General features: G+C 42.9%; 1 protein-coding gene across 3 annotated transcripts in view; it reads left to right on the forward strand.

Moving 5' to 3' along the window:
• Plce1 (phospholipase C epsilon 1) overlaps positions 1–21,588 on the forward strand; it is a 302,775-nt gene that overhangs the window by 156,139 nt on the left and 125,048 nt on the right. For all 3 annotated transcript variants that reach the window (XM_042263101.2, XM_076563017.1, XM_076563016.1), the window contains exon 4: positions 6,906–7,222. In XM_042263101.2, coding sequence (XP_042119035.2) covers positions 6,906–7,222 — 317 coding nt within the window. The remainder of the gene's footprint in view (positions 1–6,905; positions 7,223–21,588) is intronic.

Raw genomic sequence — 21,588 nt, forward strand, 5'->3', positions numbered from 1 at the left:
ATGACTGTGGGGGGTCATGACAGGCAGAGAAATGAACCAGAAAGAGGTGAGAATGAAAATCGAGTCAGCTTGACTTTATCAAGCCAAATCAGACTTTGGGAGTCTGATACCAGGCAGCTTATTGCCAGTGCATTTAAACACAGTATAATTGGGAAACTTTCCTGATATAGTACAAACTCCAGTGCACAAAGAGGCATAATTACGTCAAAACTCAACTCAAAGTACATGCCACTTCTTCCAGGAAGATGGGTTCTAGAGATAGGTTACATATTGGCTTAAGGACCTAGGGAAGGATCTGGTGTGGTAATGCATACAGATAGTGTAGAGGTCATCTGGGCTATTAGCCACCTCTGGTCCTGGTTGTGAGAGCTTTAATATGGCCTGGCCCTACAGATAACACCAATCACCAGGCTATTTATCACTTCTAATTCCCAGCGTTCTAGGTGGAAAAACAGGTTTTACATCCTTTCCTTTGAGAGGCCAATGCTGCATGTTTAACATTCCTAGTTGATCTGTGTGTGCAAGGACCTTTGTGCTTCCAGCAGATGACCAAGCCAGGAGTATCCTGAGTGGCTATGTTTCAATGACTTTTGTAGAAAATGCTACCATTTTGCTTAGTACACACTCTGTAACACTACACCTTCCCCACCCACACTCCGAAGCTGCCTTCTGATTTTCACCATTACATTTTTATCACCTTCCGATGCGTTTCATTGTGTTTGTCCATATCCTTTCTTAAGATGCTCTGTATGAGCAGTGATCTTTTCTTGTTCACTAAATCTCAACATCAGAGTACCTAGACACAAAGATTGGAACACAGTAGGCACTCGGTAAATGAACAGACAAAGTTTGACATAGTTTTTCTTACATCCATTCAGATGTACAACATGCTCGACCTGAGGGTTGGCCTCTGAGCACTGAACACAAGCATGATAGTTGCATTTTGGCGTAGGGAGGCAGAGTGCTCCGCCAGAAGCAAGAATCTTCAGATTCCCTCCCCCTTTTTTGCTGACTGCTGATAAGCTAGATTCTCAGGCCTTTTGCACAACAATTTAGCTCTAGCTATATACAAAATAAGACTAGCAGTGCCCACCTGTGATGTGAGTAATGGTTCCTGTCTTAGTTAGGGTTTCTGTTTCTGTGAAGAGACACCATGACCACAGCAACTCTTATGAAGGAAAACATTTAATTGGTGCTGGCTTATAGTTCCAGAGGTTTAGCCCATTATCATCATGGCAAGAGGTATGCTGGCATGCAGGCAGACATATCAGGAGAAGGAGCTGAGAGTTCTACATCTTGATCCACAGGCAACAGGAAGTGAACTGTGTACCATGCTGGGCGTAGCTTGAGCATAAAAGGCCTCAATGTCCACCTCCACAGTGACACACTTCCTCCAACAAGGCCACACCTCCTATAATGCCATTCTTTATGGACCAAGTATGCAAACACATGAGTCTGTGGGGGCCATACCTATTCAAACCACCATGCCTCCCTCACAGTATGATAAGATTACTTTGGAACTCTGGATGATCATATGAAGCATAGCAGGAAAAAACAAATGATTTCACTTTTGTTAAGAAACAACAACCAATGAGAAGTGGAAGTGACCATGGTTGTTGTACCTTAGCTCAAGGCACTTGGGTGGGATCATGCACTGAATAAGCCATTGGTTTTTTGTTTTGTTTTGTTTTGTTTTTGTAATGCAACTCCTTACAAGGTAGGAAATTTCCAAAAGGTACTAGATGGATAGATTCGTGGAAACCACTCATAAATTTAGAAGTTTATCCCCTGGGTCTACCTGGGTGATTCAGGTGATTGTAGACGGCCCCTGGGAATGGTCCTAGTAGACAAAGTCAGGGGCTGGTGATCACCAGAGAGGCAGGAGAGAGAGGAGGACTTCCTGAGGATGCTCTGGCTTTTCAGAGGATCTCTGAAGATTTTAGCACCTCACAAGAGAAAGGCCTGACCTGTGCCTCCCATCCCCCAGGCAAGGTGCTACTGAGACAGGTGATGACCCCCAGATGTCTAAATGCATGTGTGTTTGTTTCTTTGTGAGCACCCCATATTCTGGTGCTTCCTCGTTTGCTACAGTGATACCCTTAAAATCCGCTTAAAATAGGCTTCAGTCATGGGGGATAAGCTACTGTTTCCTGAGCGGGCGCAGCCGCTCTTGCCCTTCCATCTCTCCACAGATTCCCAGAAACATGGCAGAAGTTCTTGGAACCATAAACTTTACAAAGTCCAAAGGTCTCAGCAGACCCATTGCAGATAGCCGGGGAGGGCGGGGGTAGTGAGAGACACTGTGAAGAGAAACTGATCCCACTGTAAATGACACAAAGACAGACAGCAAGGCTGAAGAGGGCTGCTGTGTAATAGCAGTACATCGCATGGCTGCTGTGTAATAACAGTACATCGCATGACTGCTGTGTAATAACAGCATATCACATGGCTGCTGTGTAATAACAGCCCATCGCATGGCTGCTGTGTAATAACAGCCCATCGCATGGCTGCTGCGTAATAACAGCCCATCGCATGGCTGCTGCGTAATAACAGCATATCCCATGGCTGCTGTGTAATAACAGCATATCCCATGGCTGCTGTGTAATAACAGCACATCGCATGGCTGCTGCGTAATAACAGCATATCCCATGGCTGCTGTGTAATAACAGCATATCCCATGGCTGCTGTGTAATAACAGCATATCGTATGGCTGCTGTGTAATAACAGCACATCGCATGGCTGCTGTGTAATAGCACATCACATTCCCTGTGGGAATTCTTCAAGGCTTTGAGAAACCCTGCAGTTAAGACAAGAGCCTCTTGGGCTGGAGAGATGGCTCAGGTAGCTCCTGTTGTTCTTGCAGAGGACCTGAGTTCAGTTCCCAGTACCCATGTGGCAGTTCATAACCAAATGTAACTCCAGTACCAGGGGATCTAATGCTGGGCTCTGACCTCCTCGAGCACCAAGCATACACATGGTACACACACATTTGTGGAGACAAAACACTCACACACACAAAATTAGATGAATACATCTAAAAAACAGTTTAATAATTAAAAAAGGAGTCTCTTTGCCTTTGTTTTAACCCAGTATTTCCTGGAAATTATTAATCTGGAAATCATGCTTTGTATAAATCCAGTGTAGATCCTTTAGACAGATCTGATTTTAAACATGGGGCATTCCTATGAACTCAGAAAGAGCCCACTTGAATTTCTGCATGCTGCCATATGGTGATTTCAGACTGACTGAGGAAGAGAACTGTCTACCTTCTGGGCCACACCCTCATTTTTAAAGTCAAAAGAGGTCATTTTGTTTGATGACCATTTCTCCATGTAATGAGGCAAACGAGGTGGTTTACACTAACCACAACCTCTTGAAATGCATCTATAACCTGGGATGTCAAGGTGACAGCATGCTGAGTCTAAGGACATGGGGTTTAGAGTCTTGGAGACCCTGTTCAGGTGACAGCTCCGACTTACTACTAATGTCCCCTTGTATGAGGTACGGCGCTTGGGAGTCAAATCTGGAGGCTAATACCGCATCTCCTGGGAGATGGTGACATGACTCGGCAGGTAAAAGTGCTTGACAACAAGCCTGATGACCCGAGTTCAATCCTGGGAACTCACGTGGTGGAAGGAGAGAACTGACTCCTGCAGGTTAACCTCTGACAGCCACATGTGTGGTATGGCACACTCATACCCATGTACATATACAATAAATTAATTAATTAATTAATAAAATCCAAATCTCCTGAATTAATCCATAGAAAGCACTTAGTATAGAAAGCTTTTATTGAGCAGAGAGTCACAATCTGAAGTTACTTTGTCTCATGGTGCCCAGGTGTGGGCTGTGATAGTATCCATAGTCAGCTGTAGAGTGAGCATTACAGAAGACGTGTGGCTGAGAGCAATGACTGAAAGTGAGGTAGATAATTTGGGCCTTGGTTTTGGTTTTTGAGCGAGAGACCAGTAGTTCAAGCTGGCCTCGAACTGTGGATCATCCTGTTTCCACCCCCCACCCAAAGCTATGATTATTATAGGCATGAGTTGCCACACATGGCTGATGTAGATAATTTTATTCACCAGAAACTTTCTTAAAATGTTTTTGCAAGCGAAGATCTACAGATCCCAGTGGACACACAGATGAGTGGGAAAGCTTAGGAGTCCTGAGCTCCAGGTCACTAGGGCACCATCAGGTTGTGCAGAAGGAGGCAGGACTGATATACCGATGAGGTTGGGGGCAGTGCGGCATGTGAGGCAGAAGGCGAATAGCAGGAGGGCCCGGCAAGGATGAGAGAAGAGCAAATATAATATCCATTCAAAGCATGGAAACTGATGGATAGAAACTTACGTCCCGAGGATACTTGTATGATGTTAGCTTGATGTGAATATATAAAATCCCCCAGGAATCCTGCTTTCAAAAAACTCATGCCAAAGTCTAAAAATCTTTCAAGCCTTGCAGCCTTGATTTGTGTTTCCTTTGGGTGTGATGTCATGAGACCATTAGATTTATCATGGATACTCTGATTATATCCCTTTTTTCTTTTCTTTTTTTTTACTGTTTTATTCTAATCTCTATTATTGCCATTTATCACTAGATTCATCATTGTAACAGTGATTCATATCTCAAAATATATTGTTGTCTCAAATATATCATCCTTACTCTTATTTATATATTTTGTTTCATCATCTCTTCTATTATATTTTATACAAGTTGTTATTTCATAAGATTTATTGTTATTTTATTTCCTCTATAGAGTACTTTATTTTGAAATCATGTTTTCAGTTGGTTGCTTCTAGGAAAAATTCCTGTATGTGACTAACTCCACTGTACAGAAAATATCTGGACCCAAATCTGTCCCTGGCATCTGGCTTTATTGTGACTCAGTTTTCAGGAAACCTAGTCCTTTTCTAATCTATCCAAAGAATTGAACTGTGAGCCCACAGTGGCTGGATTCTGAAATCCTGTTAGACTCTCTAACATCTGAGCTTAGATGAGCCACGTGGTGGTCCCCACTTTTTGCTACTATAGGTTTTTGGTAGTTTGTTGGAGGAGACAGATAAAGTATAAAGTGGACCCCTCACTCACCTATCTGACTTTTAGAATTAAACAGATATGGTCACGTGGATATGATAGAATTTATAGGGAAGACAAAAAAAAGAAAACATTACCAGGCATATATTTAGAACCATCTAGCTTTGTATCAGTGGAGGGCAAAGTCATTGAAATCATAATGATTTTTCTTCCTGGTTTTTTGTTTTTGTTTTTGTTTTTTGGGATGAGGTGCCAGTACTCACTGTGAAGCCCTAGCTGGTCTGAAACTTGCTATCTCCTCTAGGCCAGCTTTGAACTTATGATCCTCTTGTCTCACCTTCTCCAGTCCTGGAATTACAGATGCAGTCCACCATGCTCAGTGATTCAGAGGTAGAGCCAAAGATCTCTCTGCAGGAGAGATTTAAGAAGGGTTAAAGAACACTGAAGTCTGAATGTTATGGGATTCCTTCTGCGACTGATGGATGTCCAGAATCCTGGCTTGACTGTAGGTGGGAGTCTAGTAGTATGGTGTCATCAAGAAGACAGGTGGGCTTTATTTTAACAAGGACCACTTAGACGTGTTGTAACACAAGGCAGGAATGGTTCTGGATGCAGAGCATAGGCTTCCTCCTGCAGCAGTGTGAGAATATAAAGAAGAAGGCCAGGAGGGAAGACATGCACAGGATGGAGATCATGGACAGTTTGGATCCCATAGCAGTGTTTCCAGAAGAGGCTCCAAGGATGCTAGTCACACAGAATGATGCAGTAGATAGTAGATGAAAAGGGGGCCATACTGGGCAAAGATAATGCAAATGGGTCCTTCAGAGCCTGTAGCAATGTACTGTGTCTGAAGTATCTCTAGGAAAAAATGTGTGACATGAATATTTTAACCTTTCTCAAACTTATATAACCACAAAACTGGATGTTCTCTCAGGGCTAGGGATATTGCTCAGTTAGTAGATTGAATGCTGAGCATACACAAGGTTCTGGGTCTGAGCTCCAGTACTACATAGACACCTGTAATTACAGCATTTAAGAGGCATAGGCAGGAAGGTGAGAAGTTCAGGATCATCCTCAGTAAAATGATGAATGGCTCAGTAGATGAATGGGTGAATTAATTTGGGCAGGTAGCTAAGAATTAGAGTAGAAAGGTGTCAAAGTAAATAGAAAGTGTGTATGCCAGTGCTAATTAAAGGAATTGTTTTGAACCTAGACACCCCTGCCTTTGGTACTTACCTGTTATACCCATCACTCCTGTCCTGCATTCTTCCGCCACTTTCTTGTTTCCAGTGTAATACAAAGTAAGATTATTTATTTGAATGTATCCCCTTATAACCCATTTCTTTCTTACCTTTGTAGGTGGTTCTGTTCTTGCAAACTCTCAAATGAACCTCAGTGATATAGTTTTTGAAGATGTGGGGATGGTAGACTATACCATGATGCTTTGGAACTGTGTGTATAGAAGGTTGGGTACCTAGTCTACATGTTTATAACAAATAGGCACATACACATGCAGCCTTCTTCTGTCTTCAGATTCGTATGGCTGTGCCCACACTCCACCTTATTTATCTTGACTCTGATGACTAACCAAGGAAGATAAAGAAGATAATGATCTATAAAGTTTCATAGTGAGCTTGTTGGATAGCAATGTGTTAAATTAATGCTGCTACTAAAGGAAGATAAGCCCCTGCCTCCACCTCCCATGGATTCAGGAAGACGGATGTAAGAAAGGTTTCTATAGCAAGCATTACAGTGTAGAGCTACTCGCTAAGCAAATGATTTGACTAAGAAATTTACAAGGTTTTGACTGGCTTTGTGATAATGATCTCAGCCTTGGTATAACCATAATTTTGTTGCTTTTTCCCCCCCAGAACGCCAACCCGGCACCTCTATGGCCAATTCCAATACTGTTCCTTCAAGTTCAGCTGGGATCAGCAAGGAGCTGATTGATCTCCAGCCCCTCATTCAGTTCCCGGAGGAAGTGGCCAGCATCTTGACAGAACAGGAGCAGAACATTTACCGAAGGGTCCTGCCCATAGACTACCTTTGTTTCTTAACCCGGGACTTGAGTTCCCCTGAATGCCAGAGTTCCCTGCCCCGTCTCAAAGCATCCATCTCAGCATCAATCCTCACTTCTCAGAATGGAGAGCACAATGCCCTTGAAGACCTTGTGATGAGATTTAATGAGGTAAGGAACCCCTCACACATTTCTGTATTGGAGCCACCATGTACGATTCTTAAAAGCATATTTCTCATCTGGGGTCTGTCTTTGATAACTCTTCTACCTGTCTGTCTTGCTGATTCCATGATGGCCAACTTTCTTCCCAGGCCCTGAGATTGCCACCACACTGTCTTCTTTCTTCTCACTCCACCCTAGCAGCCTGCAAATCTGACGGAGTCTACAAACATCTCAACCCCTAGACTCCGTCCACCCATTCCTAAAAGTGTTTTTAAGGCCTGTGTCTTTTTTTTTTTTTTGTTGTTGTTGTTTGTTTGTTTGGTTGGTTGGTTGGTTTTGGTTTTGGTTTTTGGAGACAGGGTTTCTCTGTGTAGCTTTGTGCCTTTCCTGGAACTCGCTTTGGAGACCAGGCTGGCCTCGAACTCACAAAGATCCACCTGCCTCTGCCTCCTGAGTGCTGGGAAAGGCCTGTATCTTAATTGTGAGCTTTGACATCATGAAGCCTGGCCACATCACTTCTCCTCAGAAACTTAAAAGACCAGTGCCTGGGATTCCTCATATAAGGAAGCATGGAGGTAGTTACTGAGGGGTATGCATCACTCTCCTCCCTTCTCTGCATCCTATCAAAATCCTCAACCCCAGAAAGTCACTTTAAAGCCTCAGAGAACATGCCAGAAGCCAGCGCTAAAGAGCACAAGTGTGACTGGAGTCTGCGAACACTGAAGACGGAACTTCTGTATGGCCTCCAGGGATGGGGCAGGGGTGGAGAGCCAATGGCTGGCATCCCTATGGCTTAGGTCAAAGAGGAAGTGACAGGAAGTTGATGCAGGTCTTGGTCTTAAAGGACTCTTCTCTCTATATAGTGTGCCCCACAGTCATAGTTTTCTTTTTCTTTTCCACTTATAGTTTTAATTTCTTTTGCCCCAGTTATTAAGTTAAAAATTTGTAATATGGCTATTGTGTGCCCTTGGTTGGTAGAATTCCACAAACAGCACAGTTTCTGACTTGGGTTCCCAGTAAGCACCACCTAACGCTAAGAGGACTCCCATGGGTCCTGTGTATCTCTAGTTGACCAAGGGTCGGTCAGCCTTTGTTATGAGTGCCCTTCCTAATTCTTGGCCTCAGTGTGCAGCCCCCATAACTTTCCAGAAAAGATGCTGCCGGTGGTGGTAATACTATTGACCAGGATGAAGCCCTGGGTAAAGAAAGTGTTAGAGGCTGCGCCCAACTGGTTCCATGTCCAGGCATGTCCCCAGACCCCATTCCTCAGAGAGGAGCCTGTGTCCACAGGCCTGGCAGCCTCACGATGACCATTTCACAAGCATCCCTTACTGTCTCTTTGCAGCAACCTGGGGGACAGCCTTCCCATCCTACCGACAGGGAAACCAGGGTATAGGGACAGTCGCGGGCTCAGATGACCAAGGATGGGTGGCTGTTGTGAGATCCAAACCCATATATTCTGGGCTTTTACTCTACAGTATCCTGCCTGTCACCTGCATTGAGAGTGACACTTGCTACGGCTGCATTTTCCATCCCATCATAAACTAAAATGGAATCACTGGGAGTCCACAGAGGAGCTTGGAAACCACACCAACCCAGAGTTGTTGTTTTTTGGGTTTTTTTTTTTTTTTAAAGTAAATCTCCTGTGTTCTTGATTTTTCTTACTGATAAAAATGGTCGGGAAAATGAAAGTTCCTGTAAATGGAGTAACTTTACTGTTTCACAATTTATTTGAAATTTCCAGCTCTTTTCACTCTTGTATCTGTAAAATCCTATTCTTGTCTTTTAAAAAAAAAAAAAAAAAAACTAGACCTTAACTTAAAAGTGAATTGCCAGAAGTTTTAAAATCTAATTTTAAATCTAACTTGGACTGTTTCCATCACTGCCAGCGCCTTGGGAGTCGGTGATGAAGCAGTGATTCGCCAGCTCAGAGCAGGGCCAGAGATGGGGCACCCACATCTGGGGTGAGGTATGCTGTAGACTATCTCTGAAAATAGTTTAGAGACAACTTCAGAACGTAAACAAGATTTCTGGGAAAACACTTCAACTGCTTATGAGAATAGAGTGTTTTCAAGTATTCTCAAGCATCTATTTTCATACAAATCATGGGCAAACTAATTAAAACGTCAGACTGGGCAGTGATCAAAGGCAGATTCAAAGGGATTTCCACCAGCCAGTCTGAGTACAGCTCATTCTGTTGCTTTATATCAACAGGTGGAAAGGCTGTGTAACATTCAAAGAGAATGATACAAGAGTGACGTTCGCATACTTACAATGGACTGCCTCCAAATTAGTGTGGCTTTCCACAGTGAAATGAAAGGACACTGAGGGGCTGTGGCAGGGAGAGAGGTGGATCCTGGAGGCCATTGCCAGTCAGCCTAGGTGAACTGATGAATTCCAGATTCAATGAGATAACCCTGACTCCAAAAAAAAAAAAAATGAGGTAGAGAGAAATTGAACCGGACACTGGCCTCTGGCCTCTACCTTTGCTCTTACACACACACACACACACACACACACACACACACACACACACACACACGCTGACACATATCTGTACACACATGGCTATGTACATCCACAACACAAAAAAAGAAAGGAAAGCTCACCTACTTAGTAGGTGCTCTCTGGACTGGATATTTTCACATATTTTAACCCCACTTCATCCTCTTACAGCTGTCATGATCCCTGACTTGCAAATGAAGAAAGTGAAGCTTAGACAGCGAAACAAATACTGTTGGTGTTGAGGCAATTGGGAGACCCCGTGAGAACACAACAGCCATCAACGTTGTGTGTAGAACTGCTGATGCATTTCAAAGTTATTTAGCCAAAAGAAAGGGGATGAGAGATGAGGTATATGCAAGATCCCTAAGCAACTTTCCACAAGATCCTTGCTAATCACAGGGAAGAATAGAACAGTGCAAAAACCCAACCACAGATACTGTCTCAAGGTTCCTTGACCAGTAGTGATACATATCCAGTTGTCCCCTTACTTATCCTGCTTAAAGGGGTGTGATGTCACCTCTATGTGTTCTTGCCACAGAAGCAAACCTGAATCTAGTAATGGGAAAATGTCAGGTATAGCCAGGGTGAGGGACAGGCAATGCTCTAGAACCTGTCAAGGTCATGAAAGGTGGAAAATCTGAAGGGCTCTCAGCATTGGAGAGGAGACTTGACTAGGATGTGTAGTGTCAAATTCTAGTGAATATGATGCTGGGAAGGAAAGGAAAGTGATGGGAAAACAGTAAAATGCCAATCAGGCGTTTTTGATATTCAGCTGTAATTCAACAGTAATTCAACTGCACAGATGAATTAATTACTATATTGTTTGTGTCCTGGTTTCTTACTTGTGCTATGATTGTGAACAATATTAGCATCCCAAGAAGGTGGGGGAAGAATATGTGGAAACTCTGTACTATTTCTACATCCTTTTGGTAAATTTAAAACAATTTTAAAATCAAATTTAAAACAACACAATGAGCTCAGAAAGGCTGAGTCACTTGTCCAAGGTCACCCAGTAGCTAAGTGGATATCAGACCCTGGGTTTGTCTTCAGTCTGTCTTTTCTTACTGCCTTTCTGCTTTTTAAATTATGAAGCCAACTTCCTAATAAAGCTGGAAGTTCTGATTCAGAATTTAATTAGCCTAATCTCTTTCCATATTTTTCTCTAAGTCTCTTGAGCATTTATCCTTTTTTATTTCTATTTCTATTTTTTTTATCTATTTTCTATTTACTCTACTTCTGCCACCAGTGCCCTATTCATTCATACATTTATGCAAGATATAATTTCGGCATGCCTACTGGGCCTTTACCTTCTCTCCTTTTCACACAATGATAGGCCAAACATACATTTTAAAATAAGAAATGAGCAACATTTCACCATGGAACTTAACAAAATTAGAAGCACTTTTCTTAAGAGTAGCAAGTATGTTCCTTAGCACGTTGCAGGACGCTAAAGAGAAGAAAGAGAATGCCAGCCATTGCAGCCTATTCGTCCCCAGGAGAGGCAGATATGTTTATTGGTGCAGTCAGTCATCCTGGCCCATTTATTCAGCACGTCTCAGGAGCAGTCCGGTTGGTGGATATGCTCTGAGGAAAGTAAATAAGAGTCTGCAGCTGACAGAAGCTACCAGGGGCAGACAAATAACTACCAAAAAAGGCAGCAAATGCATGCAGCGTGAGTGCTGCAGACAGCATGGGTGGAGGCGCTGGGGTGGGAGATCGCAGCCCCCTCTGCTGAGCTCTGGAGTCTGGGGCTAGGCCTTGAGCGATAGACAATACTGGGGGGCGGGGGGCAGAATTGTGGGACAGGAGGGACATTGAGACAGGAGGACAATCCACCAGACATTTTCTGTCCTGAGCAATACTTCCTGGCATAGCGAGGTAGCTCACTCTTGAATGCCAGCAGAACCTATGAGCTAGACATTTCCCACATCCCAGCGACTCTGTACATACCGACTTCTCTGTAATAAGGGGAAAGGGAAGAAAATTCCTGATGTAATGTTGCATAATGTTTGTTCTGAGGAAAGTATGGCTAAAATGCAGCTCAGAAAAGAACCATGAAACAGCTGGACAGGTTTTGCTGACATGAGGAAGGTCAGGAGATAAATCACTGACAGCGTTTCTTCCCATGCCCTTTTCCCTGCTCTGTGAGACTAAGGTGCCCACTAGGCAGGCACCTTACCCTGTCTTCCTCCTTGAGAATACCCAGAAGCCCATGGGAGGGAGAGGTCCTTAAGCAGATAGGCCTCAGATCTATACTGGATTCAGCCCTACATGTTTGATCTGAGAGACAGATCTTTGTGGACCTTCTTAGACTGAACCCGTCCCACAGGCCATAACCTTGACCTTCAGCTCCCAGCAGCCAGTGTGCCCTCTCTCCCTTTGGATGAACTGCCTTACTTCCTGCCCACACACGAAGCCTCTCTCTCAGAGAGTCTCAAATCATATTCTTTTCACCCTCTTTTTCTCCCTTCACCCGGTTTCTGCTGCTAGCCCACATTCTCTTTGATCTTACTTTGTTTTTATTACCCTTACAATAAATCTCCAAGCCATTTTCCTCTTCTAGAAGAGACAGGGGTATTTCCCTAACGTCTTCTTTACCACAGAGATCAAGAGCAGCTGAGGAGAGGTGAGCAGAGACTGAAGTCCCCCTCTGACCTTCCCCTTGCTCCTTTTCGCAGCATTCCATGGTGTGGAATGGGCTAAGGGGGGAACTTTCTAGGGTCACAGTCCTGAGTCTTTACTCCCCAAATCTTATGCCCTGTAATATGGCCTCCGCCCTTGGGTGTTGTTCGCCTGTGATGACTGGTTTGCAGGGTCTGTTCCTAAAGGGACTTTTGGACTCCACAGCTTGTCTCTGCTCACACCATGGCCATGCTCTCTTCCATGTCACAGATAGTCGTTATCTATGGCTGGGGAGTCACATTCAGTCGGCTTCAGGAGCCCGTAACAACCATTTTTGCTTATTGAGAAGCTCTGGGCAAGACCACTTGTCTGGGCTCCTCTTCTATACCAGCTGGCGTGAAGGCAGGCCCTAAGCCCTGCATTGAGGCCCTCAGTAACAAAGGGACTCCAGAAGCCTCTGTACCCTGGCTATCTTTTCCCATGTGTGGCTAACTGTGCCATTCACCAACCTGCTTCTCTCAGACACACAAACTTGGTGGCCCAGAGCAACACTCTGTTCTTGATTATCCCTTCCACCTGGCATACTTCATGAGATGCATCAGTTCGGCAGTTCAAAGGTAACTTGTCTATAAAGAATAGGCACAGCCATATTCCTAGGGGAAAGACAAACAAGAAAAATAAGCCATGTTTCTAGCTGGCAGTGGTGGTGCATGCCTTTAATTCCAGCACTTGGGAGGCAGAGGCAGGCAGATCACTGTGAGTTCGAGATCAGCCTGGTCTACAGAGTGAGTTCCAGGACAGCCACGGCAACACAGAGAAACTCTGTCTTGAAAAACCAAAATAATAACAACAATAATAATAATAAAAACCGTGTTTCTAGAGCAAAGCAGTCTGAGCTCAGTGCCACATCCCCCCAGCTCCCCAGTTCCTTCTGTATTTCCCAAGTACAGCCATCACTATAGCAGATACAGATACTGGGAAGTCTGCCTTGTTGGCACTGAGGACAGACAATTTCTCTAAAAAGCAGAATATAGAGCATAGGGTGGTGGTGAGGTATGGTCCTTCACTTGAAATGTTTTGGGAGGTTATTTCTGAATTATATAGCCAACTGTGTTGAGAAATGTTTCCCATCAAAGTCTTTCCCTATTTTATAAAAGCAGGCAACTGAAGAAACCATCTGTTCAGGGCTACTGTATACACTCTTTTCTTCAAATGAATACATTTGTAGGCAAAGAGGCTGGTAAAGTCACTTGAGGAAGTAAAATTTCAGCTCACTGGAAAACCCATTTTCTCCTTGACAAAAGCATCCCTTCTCTCCAAGAGCAGTGTTGACTGGGTGTGGTAGGATAAACCTGTAATCCCAGCTACTCAGAAGGTTGAAACAGGAGAAAAGACTTGAGCCCAAGAGTTTGAGAACAGTCCCAGCAACATACCAAGACACCATCTAAAAACAAAAAACTACAGTGGACAATGACAGCACAGAGGTCCAGCATGCTGTGCGGCATTCTAAGAATCAGCTTATCTGTTTGGTGGTTATCTATACTGGAGCTAGCTGAGAGCAAATCTCACTCACAGTAGCATTTCGTAGTGGCCAGGGATGGCACATTGTCACTTGAGGACAACTTTGGAGACTAGCTGCTTGGAATTAATTCACCTTGCCTAGTTATCTAAACTGGAACCAACTATGTAATCTCTCACTTTTTCAGTCTTAGAGATTGAATTTAGGGCCTCATGCATGCAAGGCAAACACTCTACCTCTGAGCTACAGCCCTGTCCTGAGTCCCTCCTCTTTAAAGGGGGTAATATGTTAGTTATCTTTGTGATGCTGTGGCCAAATACCTGAGAAATATAATGTAAGGGAATAGGTTTTTATTTGGGGTCATAGTTCCAAAGGGTTGAGCCCAAAATCATCTGGCTCTGTTTCCAGGCCCACAGTGAAGTACAACCTAACGAAGGGAACATGTTCACCTCCTGGCAGCCAGGCAGCAAAGAGGGAATGACTACACATGCAAGCTCCCTTCTTTTTCCTTTTCTTTCCCATCCAGGCCTACTGGCCTTCAGGGTGATGCCACCCACATCCAGAGTAGGTCTTTCCCTGTTAAGAAATTCTTTCAGGAAAGGTCTTCATTGACACACCGAGAGGTAGAGGCTTACCTAACTAATGTAGGTGCTTCTCAAGCCGGTCAAGTTGACAATCAAGATAAAACATCACAGGTGGCAATAATACCTAGCCCAGGGGGATGGTGTGGGGAAGAGCTCATCAGAGAGTGAAGGAATAGGACTTATTCAGTGTTAGAAGAGAACAAAAACAAAAAACAAACAAAAACCCACTAAAATAACCATATTTTTTCAGAATAACTATTGACAACAAATTCCATTATAACTTTATTTTTATGTTCACCAGCCACTTAACAAGTGAGGACGTAGGCTTGGACTAGCTAAGTAAAAGATCTGTACTCTGAGAGATAGGATGAGAACGAGGGTGTTCTGGCCTCCCGAGCTATGTTCTTGGTGTAGTAGTTCTTAACTGAACCTTGAAAAAAAAAACCTTATGTCTGAAATTGGTTGTCTTCCTCTGAAGGAAACCATTTTCTTCCCAGAGGATTCAGAACACCTCTCTGACTTCAACACACTGTTGACTTCAGCCCTAGCCTCCGTTTCTGATACTGAAAATATCAGTAGTACCTCCTTCATACTGGGAGACACACAGAAGGACTGCTTTCTACAGTTTAAAAGTGCGTCCAGGAACACTTCAATCTTGAGACTGGTAGAAATTAGAATGGTATCCGTGGAAATGAAAATAGGCAAGAATTGTGACATACTTAAGTATGTTATTACTATCATTATTATTGTTAGAAATAGTAAAAGCAATGCAGAGAAACTGCAGGCACCCTTCAAGGCCTTGGTCTTTGGTGATCAGACTACCTTGATGGCCTTAGACGTGGTGGGAAAGATTACAGGAGCTTTAGTCAGAGACTGGGCATTTGAGCCTCTCTGTGACTGTATTAGCTGACCCTATTAGGATATTTGATTCAGCTCTTTGAAAAACCACTGTCTCAGAGATCTTTACTGCTCATGTAAGAGCCAAGGAGGAATGTATTTATGCTTTGCCAGGGATCTGCATTTGCCCAAAAGATTTAAACAGCCATAAATCCAAATGCCATCTCAATGCTTCTCTTGGGCACATTTTTTTTGTACCAGCTTATGTCTCAACTTCTCAACTGCTGCTTTGAGCACAAAGGTATATTATAGTGCAGTACAGGCAAACCCCTGCCCTGGCAGAGTTTATGATCTAATAGTGCCTAAAAAGCATCTCAAACAGAACTATTGCCTCCCCTCTCTCAGTTCTCAGGGCACCCAGCATTTTCTCTGCTCCTCAGCACAGTCATCTTTCTCCATACCCATCATAGTTAACAGTGTCCCTCTCTTCCCAGGGGTTGAGGCCAATAACCTAGGGTTTACTCTTGGTTTACTGTTTTCCTGAACTCCCAATATCTAAACCATCAGTGAGTCCTATTCATTCTTCCTAAAAAATGCATCCTGAGTGAGACAACTCTTCCCAGTCCACCTGTCACCACCCTGGAGACAGCCACCGCTGCATCACATCCCTCTGCTCTGTAATCTGCTCTCAACCCTGCAGCCAGAGTGATAAGTTTGTAAATGTAAACATCGTGTTCCTTTGCTGAAAGTCCCCCTAACAGCTCAAGATCCTGCCTGAGTTTGCTTCCACCTGCCTTTCCATTCTAACTTTATACTGCCCCAGCCATTGTCTCTCTGGCTCCGGTCCAGGCACACAGAATTTCATTTTATTCCTTGAATATATTTCTCCACATAACCTCCATACTTGGTGTTCTGTCTGCCTAGGGCCTGTTTCTCTGGGTTCTGCCACACTTGTAGACTTCTCTTGATCAAATTTTAGTTCACAGTTCAAGGAAACTACTGATTTGGGTTGGGTTTTTAATCTATCCATCTATCTATCTATCTATCTATCTATCTATCTATCTATATATTTATTTATTTTTGTTGTTTGTTTTTTCTCCTTCCATTATCTCTTTAGACTCAATTTTTTTTTCTAACTTGTTCATGGCTATATCTCTCTTTCCTTACATAGTGCCAGGCATGTAATACATGTTTGATAAATAAGTACTTAATAATTAATGATGCTACTTGGTATTATCAATTATTTGTTGAAACAGATGCTGTTAGAAATACAAAGAAAAACAAAACATGCCTTTTTTAAGGGATTTACAATCTAGTTTAAGGCACATTAAGTCTAAAACATTGAATAAACATACACAGAGGTGAAAACACAGTGCCAAGCACTAACAGTGTCCGGGAGGTGAGAGCAAACAAGCACTCTGGGTTAGAGGGAAGAGGAGAGCTCTACTGTGAAGTCTGGGCATGAGCCTGGGTTCCAAATCATTCTCAGCGAGGGAATCTAGGCAAGTGTGACAGTCTCCGTTGTCATGCTAACTGGCTTTGGGGTCACCTAGGAGACACACCTCTGGGAATTCAAGTGAAACCCCTTCCAGTACAAGTGAGGACCCTTCCAGAGAGATCTAACCAATTAAAAAGGGAAGAGCCACCCTGACTGTGTATGACACTATCCCATGGCCTACAGGGCCAGCTTGGGTCCAAAGGGAGAAAGAAGGTGAGCTGAGTATCAGCATTCGTTTCTCTCTGCTTCCTGACTGTGGATGCAGTGTGACAAGATGCCTCGTGTCCCCACTCCCGTGTCTTCTACCTTGATGGACTTTAAACCATGAGCCAAAATAGTTCCCTTTCGGAAGTTATTTGATCACAGTAATGATAACAGTAACTGATGCAGCAAGAAAATGACATCATTTCAGCTTCTGCTTCTCACCTTTAAAATGTGATTATTTTATCAACTTTATATGCTTCTTGGGACACTTAACGTATACAAAAGCCCAGGATGGATTCTCAGTAAACGACTGCTAGAGTGTTTCATGCCAAGTGAGAGACAAAGGCTATGTGCATGAGAGTTGACGAGCAGGTCACAAGGAGCATTTCCCTTGAGCACGTCTCTGGTGTAGTGCTTTGGGTAGGAAGGGGGCTTTACCCAGGAGCAGTGTTAACTCAGCCTCAAGGAGATTTGAGGGCCATTAGATGCCATCATTCACTAAGTGCATTTTCTCACCAGCTTTTTCTGAAAACTTTGAGCCTACACTCATCTAAACACATGTTTCTCTAAGGTAAGATATTCATAAAAAGCCTTCTTAAGTCTAAGTCATGTTCATAATGATATGCAAAGGAAATTATCCTATTGAAAAGAAAGAAATTAGATTAATTTTACAACTATTTGAGGATATCTAATTTTTAGTAATAATAGAAAATTTTATTGATACTGAATAATGATTATAATGTTTTAAAATGAAAAAAATTACATGCTTAGATTGATCTAATTTTTCTAAATACAACTGTTTCTGAATGTATAGCTAGATATACAATCACATAGATAGTGAAATATTTGCCAAAATTTTAGCAATTGCTCTCTTTTAAAAAAATTTTCCTTTATATTTTATTTTATGCTTATGATTGTTTGCCTGTATGTGTGTTTGTACACCACAAGGCCAAAGGTGTCCACAGAAGTCAGAAGAGGGTGTTAAATACCATAGAACTGGAGTTACAGATAGTTCTGAACCACCGTGTAGGTGCTGGGAATCAAACCCAGGTCCTCTTAACCAATGGGCCTTGTCTCTCCAGATCCACAATTGCTGTTTTTAACTGATAATACTACACATACTGTAGCAAGAATCTTAAGATTTCTTATTAATAAAATCAAACCTGAAGCCAGTTATTGGGGCAAATGCTGGAAGATCAGAGAAGCAGAACAATCCACAGCTAACCTCACCTGGCCAACTTCTCAGCTGATCTTGTTTCCTCAGACTGGAAGCCTCTGTGTCCCCATATCAGAATGGCTCTCAGCTGAACTCCTGCTAGAAGCCTGAAAGCTTAACCAGCCAAAAGCTTAACCAGCCAAATGCCTCTAGTTTCTGGTCTTCACACCTTATATTCCTTTCTGCTTTCTACCACCACTCCCTGGGATTAAAGGCTCACTTCTTGGGATTAAAGGCATGTGTCACCATGCCTGGCTGTTTCCAATGTAGCTTTGAACTCACGGAGATCGAGGGATTTCTGTCTCTGGAATGCTAGGATTAAAGGCGTGAGTGCCACCATTTTCTAGCCTCTGTATCTAGTGGCTGTCTGTTCTTTGACTGCAGATAAATTTATTAGGGTCACAATATTTTGGGGAAACATAATATCACCACATTATACTATTTACCTTTTTGTAAATCTTAAAATTGTTTCGTTGTATGTGGTGCTTTTATATAAGGATATTTTCATACAAATATATATTGTATGTTGAGCATATATAGCCTATAACCCCCTAGTCTCCCAGTGGCCCCTCTCCGTCTTCTTTGTTTCCCCCAAACAGTCTGGCTTCTACTTACATGTCTTCTTTGTTTCCCCCAAACAGTCTGGCTTCTACTTACATGTCATATATACATACATGCTTCATGTATTTACATAAAATCCAGCACCATGTATGAGGGAAAATACATTATATTTGTCTTCCTGAGACTGGTATAATTCACCTAATATGATTATCTCCAGTTGCATCCATTTTCCTGCATAATTAATACATATATTTTGAGGAGTCCTAGAGACTGAAATATCATCCAGGGAGGCAAGTATTTCATCATTGGCCTACAGCCCCAGCCTCTTCATCAGTGTTCCAACTGATGAAGTGATGATTATGGAGAAAGTGATGATGGGCCTGCACTTGGACCCTGTGCCTTGTACTGAGTCAGCAACAACTAAACAAGTAATGTGTAATCATTTTCATGGTAAAACATGATAGTCGTTATTCTGTACCAATAAATGTTTTGTATTGTCACTAAAATTAGATATCTTCAAATAGTTGTAAAATTAACCAACTCCCCTTTCTTTTCGATAGGATGATTTCCTTTGCTTATCATTATTAATGTGACTTAGAGTTAAGAAGACTTTTTAATGAGTGTCTTACCTTAGGGGAACACATGTGAGATGAGTGTTTATTTGTTCTTGTTATTTTTTTTTTAATTTCTTTTAAGCGTTTGAGATTATAACATAATTACAGCATTTCCCCCTTACTTTTTTCCCCTTCTAAACCTTCCCGTATACCCCTCCATGCTGTCTTTCAAATTCATGTTTTCAGGGCTGACCATTGGATAACCAACTGGTGGGTTCTTCCCTGGGGCAGATTGTTTCTCTGGTTCTCAGCATTCCTTAGTTGCCTACAGTTTTTTGTTTTGTTTTTGTAGGGTTGACCTCATGGACTTTCCCCTATCCACAGTAGCATATCTACTGGTGTTATCCTTGTTCAACTCATATTTGAGCAGTCATATTGGTGAGACTTTACAGGTCTAGCTTCTGACATTACTAGGAGACACAACCTAACAGTAAACCCCTTGATCCTCTGGCTCTTAACATCTTTCTGACCCATCTTCCACAATGTTCCCTGAGCCTTAGGTGCAGGAGTGTTTTGTAAATGTAGCCACTGGTAATAGGAATCACAACTCCGCATTTTGATTGATTGGTTGTGGCTTTCTGTAATGGTCTCTGTTGCAAAAATGGCTTTGTTACTGCTGTTTTATTTTGTTTCTTGATGAGTGATGAGAGCTACACTTATCTGAGGGTACAAGAAAAATGTCTGGAGTATCGTCAGGGCTGATGCTGGTTTAGTAAAGCAGTGGTTTGTAGGTTCTCTTCCAAGATTCATGACTTCAATAGCTCTGGGTAGTTGGGTAGGCTTCCAGTACCAGGCATGATTTTCCCCTTGTTGAGTGGGTCTGAAGTCCAACTAGAGAGCTGTTGATTAGCAACAAGGTGTATGTGCCACTACTGCCTTGTCATTGTGATTCACGGGCATGATAACAGGATAGGACTGTTGGTTGCTCCCTCCTTTGGAAGCCTCCATGGCACCATCTGGTACTGTAAAAGCTAGTCCTCAGGAAGGAGGCTTTCTGATCCATTCTGGCTCAGGGGCCTCTGGGCCCTGCTTCTGACATATATGGTGTCTTTAGCAATAGGAACTTACCTTCCACCTCTGTGGGAAAACCAAAGGAAATAGCAATAGCTTGTAATGCTTTGGGACTCTCTTAGACAACCTGACCTCAAAAGAGGATTTCTCATGCTTGATGTTGAGGTTTTTTGTTAGATTGTGTTTGGCTCTTGCAGGCAGCATGGTCAGCCCACATGAGAAAACACCATTTAAACTGTGTATGTATAATACAGACTTATGAACACTTCTCGTTCTTTATCACATTTAGTTTTCACACAACACTGAAGAGAGGGACTCATTGTATGTTAGTTATTTTTCTATCAATGTGACAAAATGCCCAACAGGAACAACTTAAGACCAGATTTATCTTGACTCAGTTTCAGAGGCTTGAATCTGTTTTTGCAGGGAGGTGGAACAGAGAACACACATCATGGCGGCCAGGAAACAGAAAAGGGATATACACAGTCCACAAGGACATATCCTCAGTGACTTTCTCCTCCAGCTAACCTCCCTTCTCCTAGGCATTCATTCCTCAATCCAATCACGTTGACAATCAAGGTTAACCACTGCTTTATTTTGATAATAAGAGTACTGAGGTTCAGAAAGGCTACACAATTTGCCCAAAATTACATAGCCATGAAGTGACTAAGCCAAAAGGAAACTTGGGCTTTTGTTGACACCAAAGCCCAGAGTCTGCGCATACATTTACGATTGCATTTTACAAAATAAATGTGTGTCATGGAATGTTGTTTGTTTGAATTTTTAAGAGTCACCCAGTGAGATTAGGATGTGGTCTTCCAGCACAAGTCCTGTGGGATGTTTGTGTGTATTCTGTGGAAAGGCAGGGCCTGTGGTCTAACGTATAAGCCACACTGTGAGCTAACAATGAGAAGGAAGTTGTTTTTATTTTTCCCACTGTTATGTCAGTACACATGAGGACTCTCCCATTTGAGCATTTCACAAAAATTCTGAGTGCCTAGAGGTTGGCACTCACTATCGGACCAGCATAGAAAGCCCTGTGGGTAGGAAAGAGGTGGGCCTAGGCCTTGAGGCCTTGCTTGCCAAAGCAGCCTGACTACAAGGTCCTTAAGAGCTAGGAAGTAACAGAGGGAGGAGTGTTCCACTGGAGGTCAGAGCAGGACAGACGCCAAGGAGAGTGAGGTCTAGATCCCTCTCATCCTGG

The sequence above is a fragment of the Peromyscus maniculatus genome, chromosome 1 (genome assembly GCF_049852395.1).
Source record: "Peromyscus maniculatus bairdii isolate BWxNUB_F1_BW_parent chromosome 1, HU_Pman_BW_mat_3.1, whole genome shotgun sequence".
NCBI classification, from domain to species: Eukaryota; Metazoa; Chordata; class Mammalia; order Rodentia; family Cricetidae; genus Peromyscus; species Peromyscus maniculatus.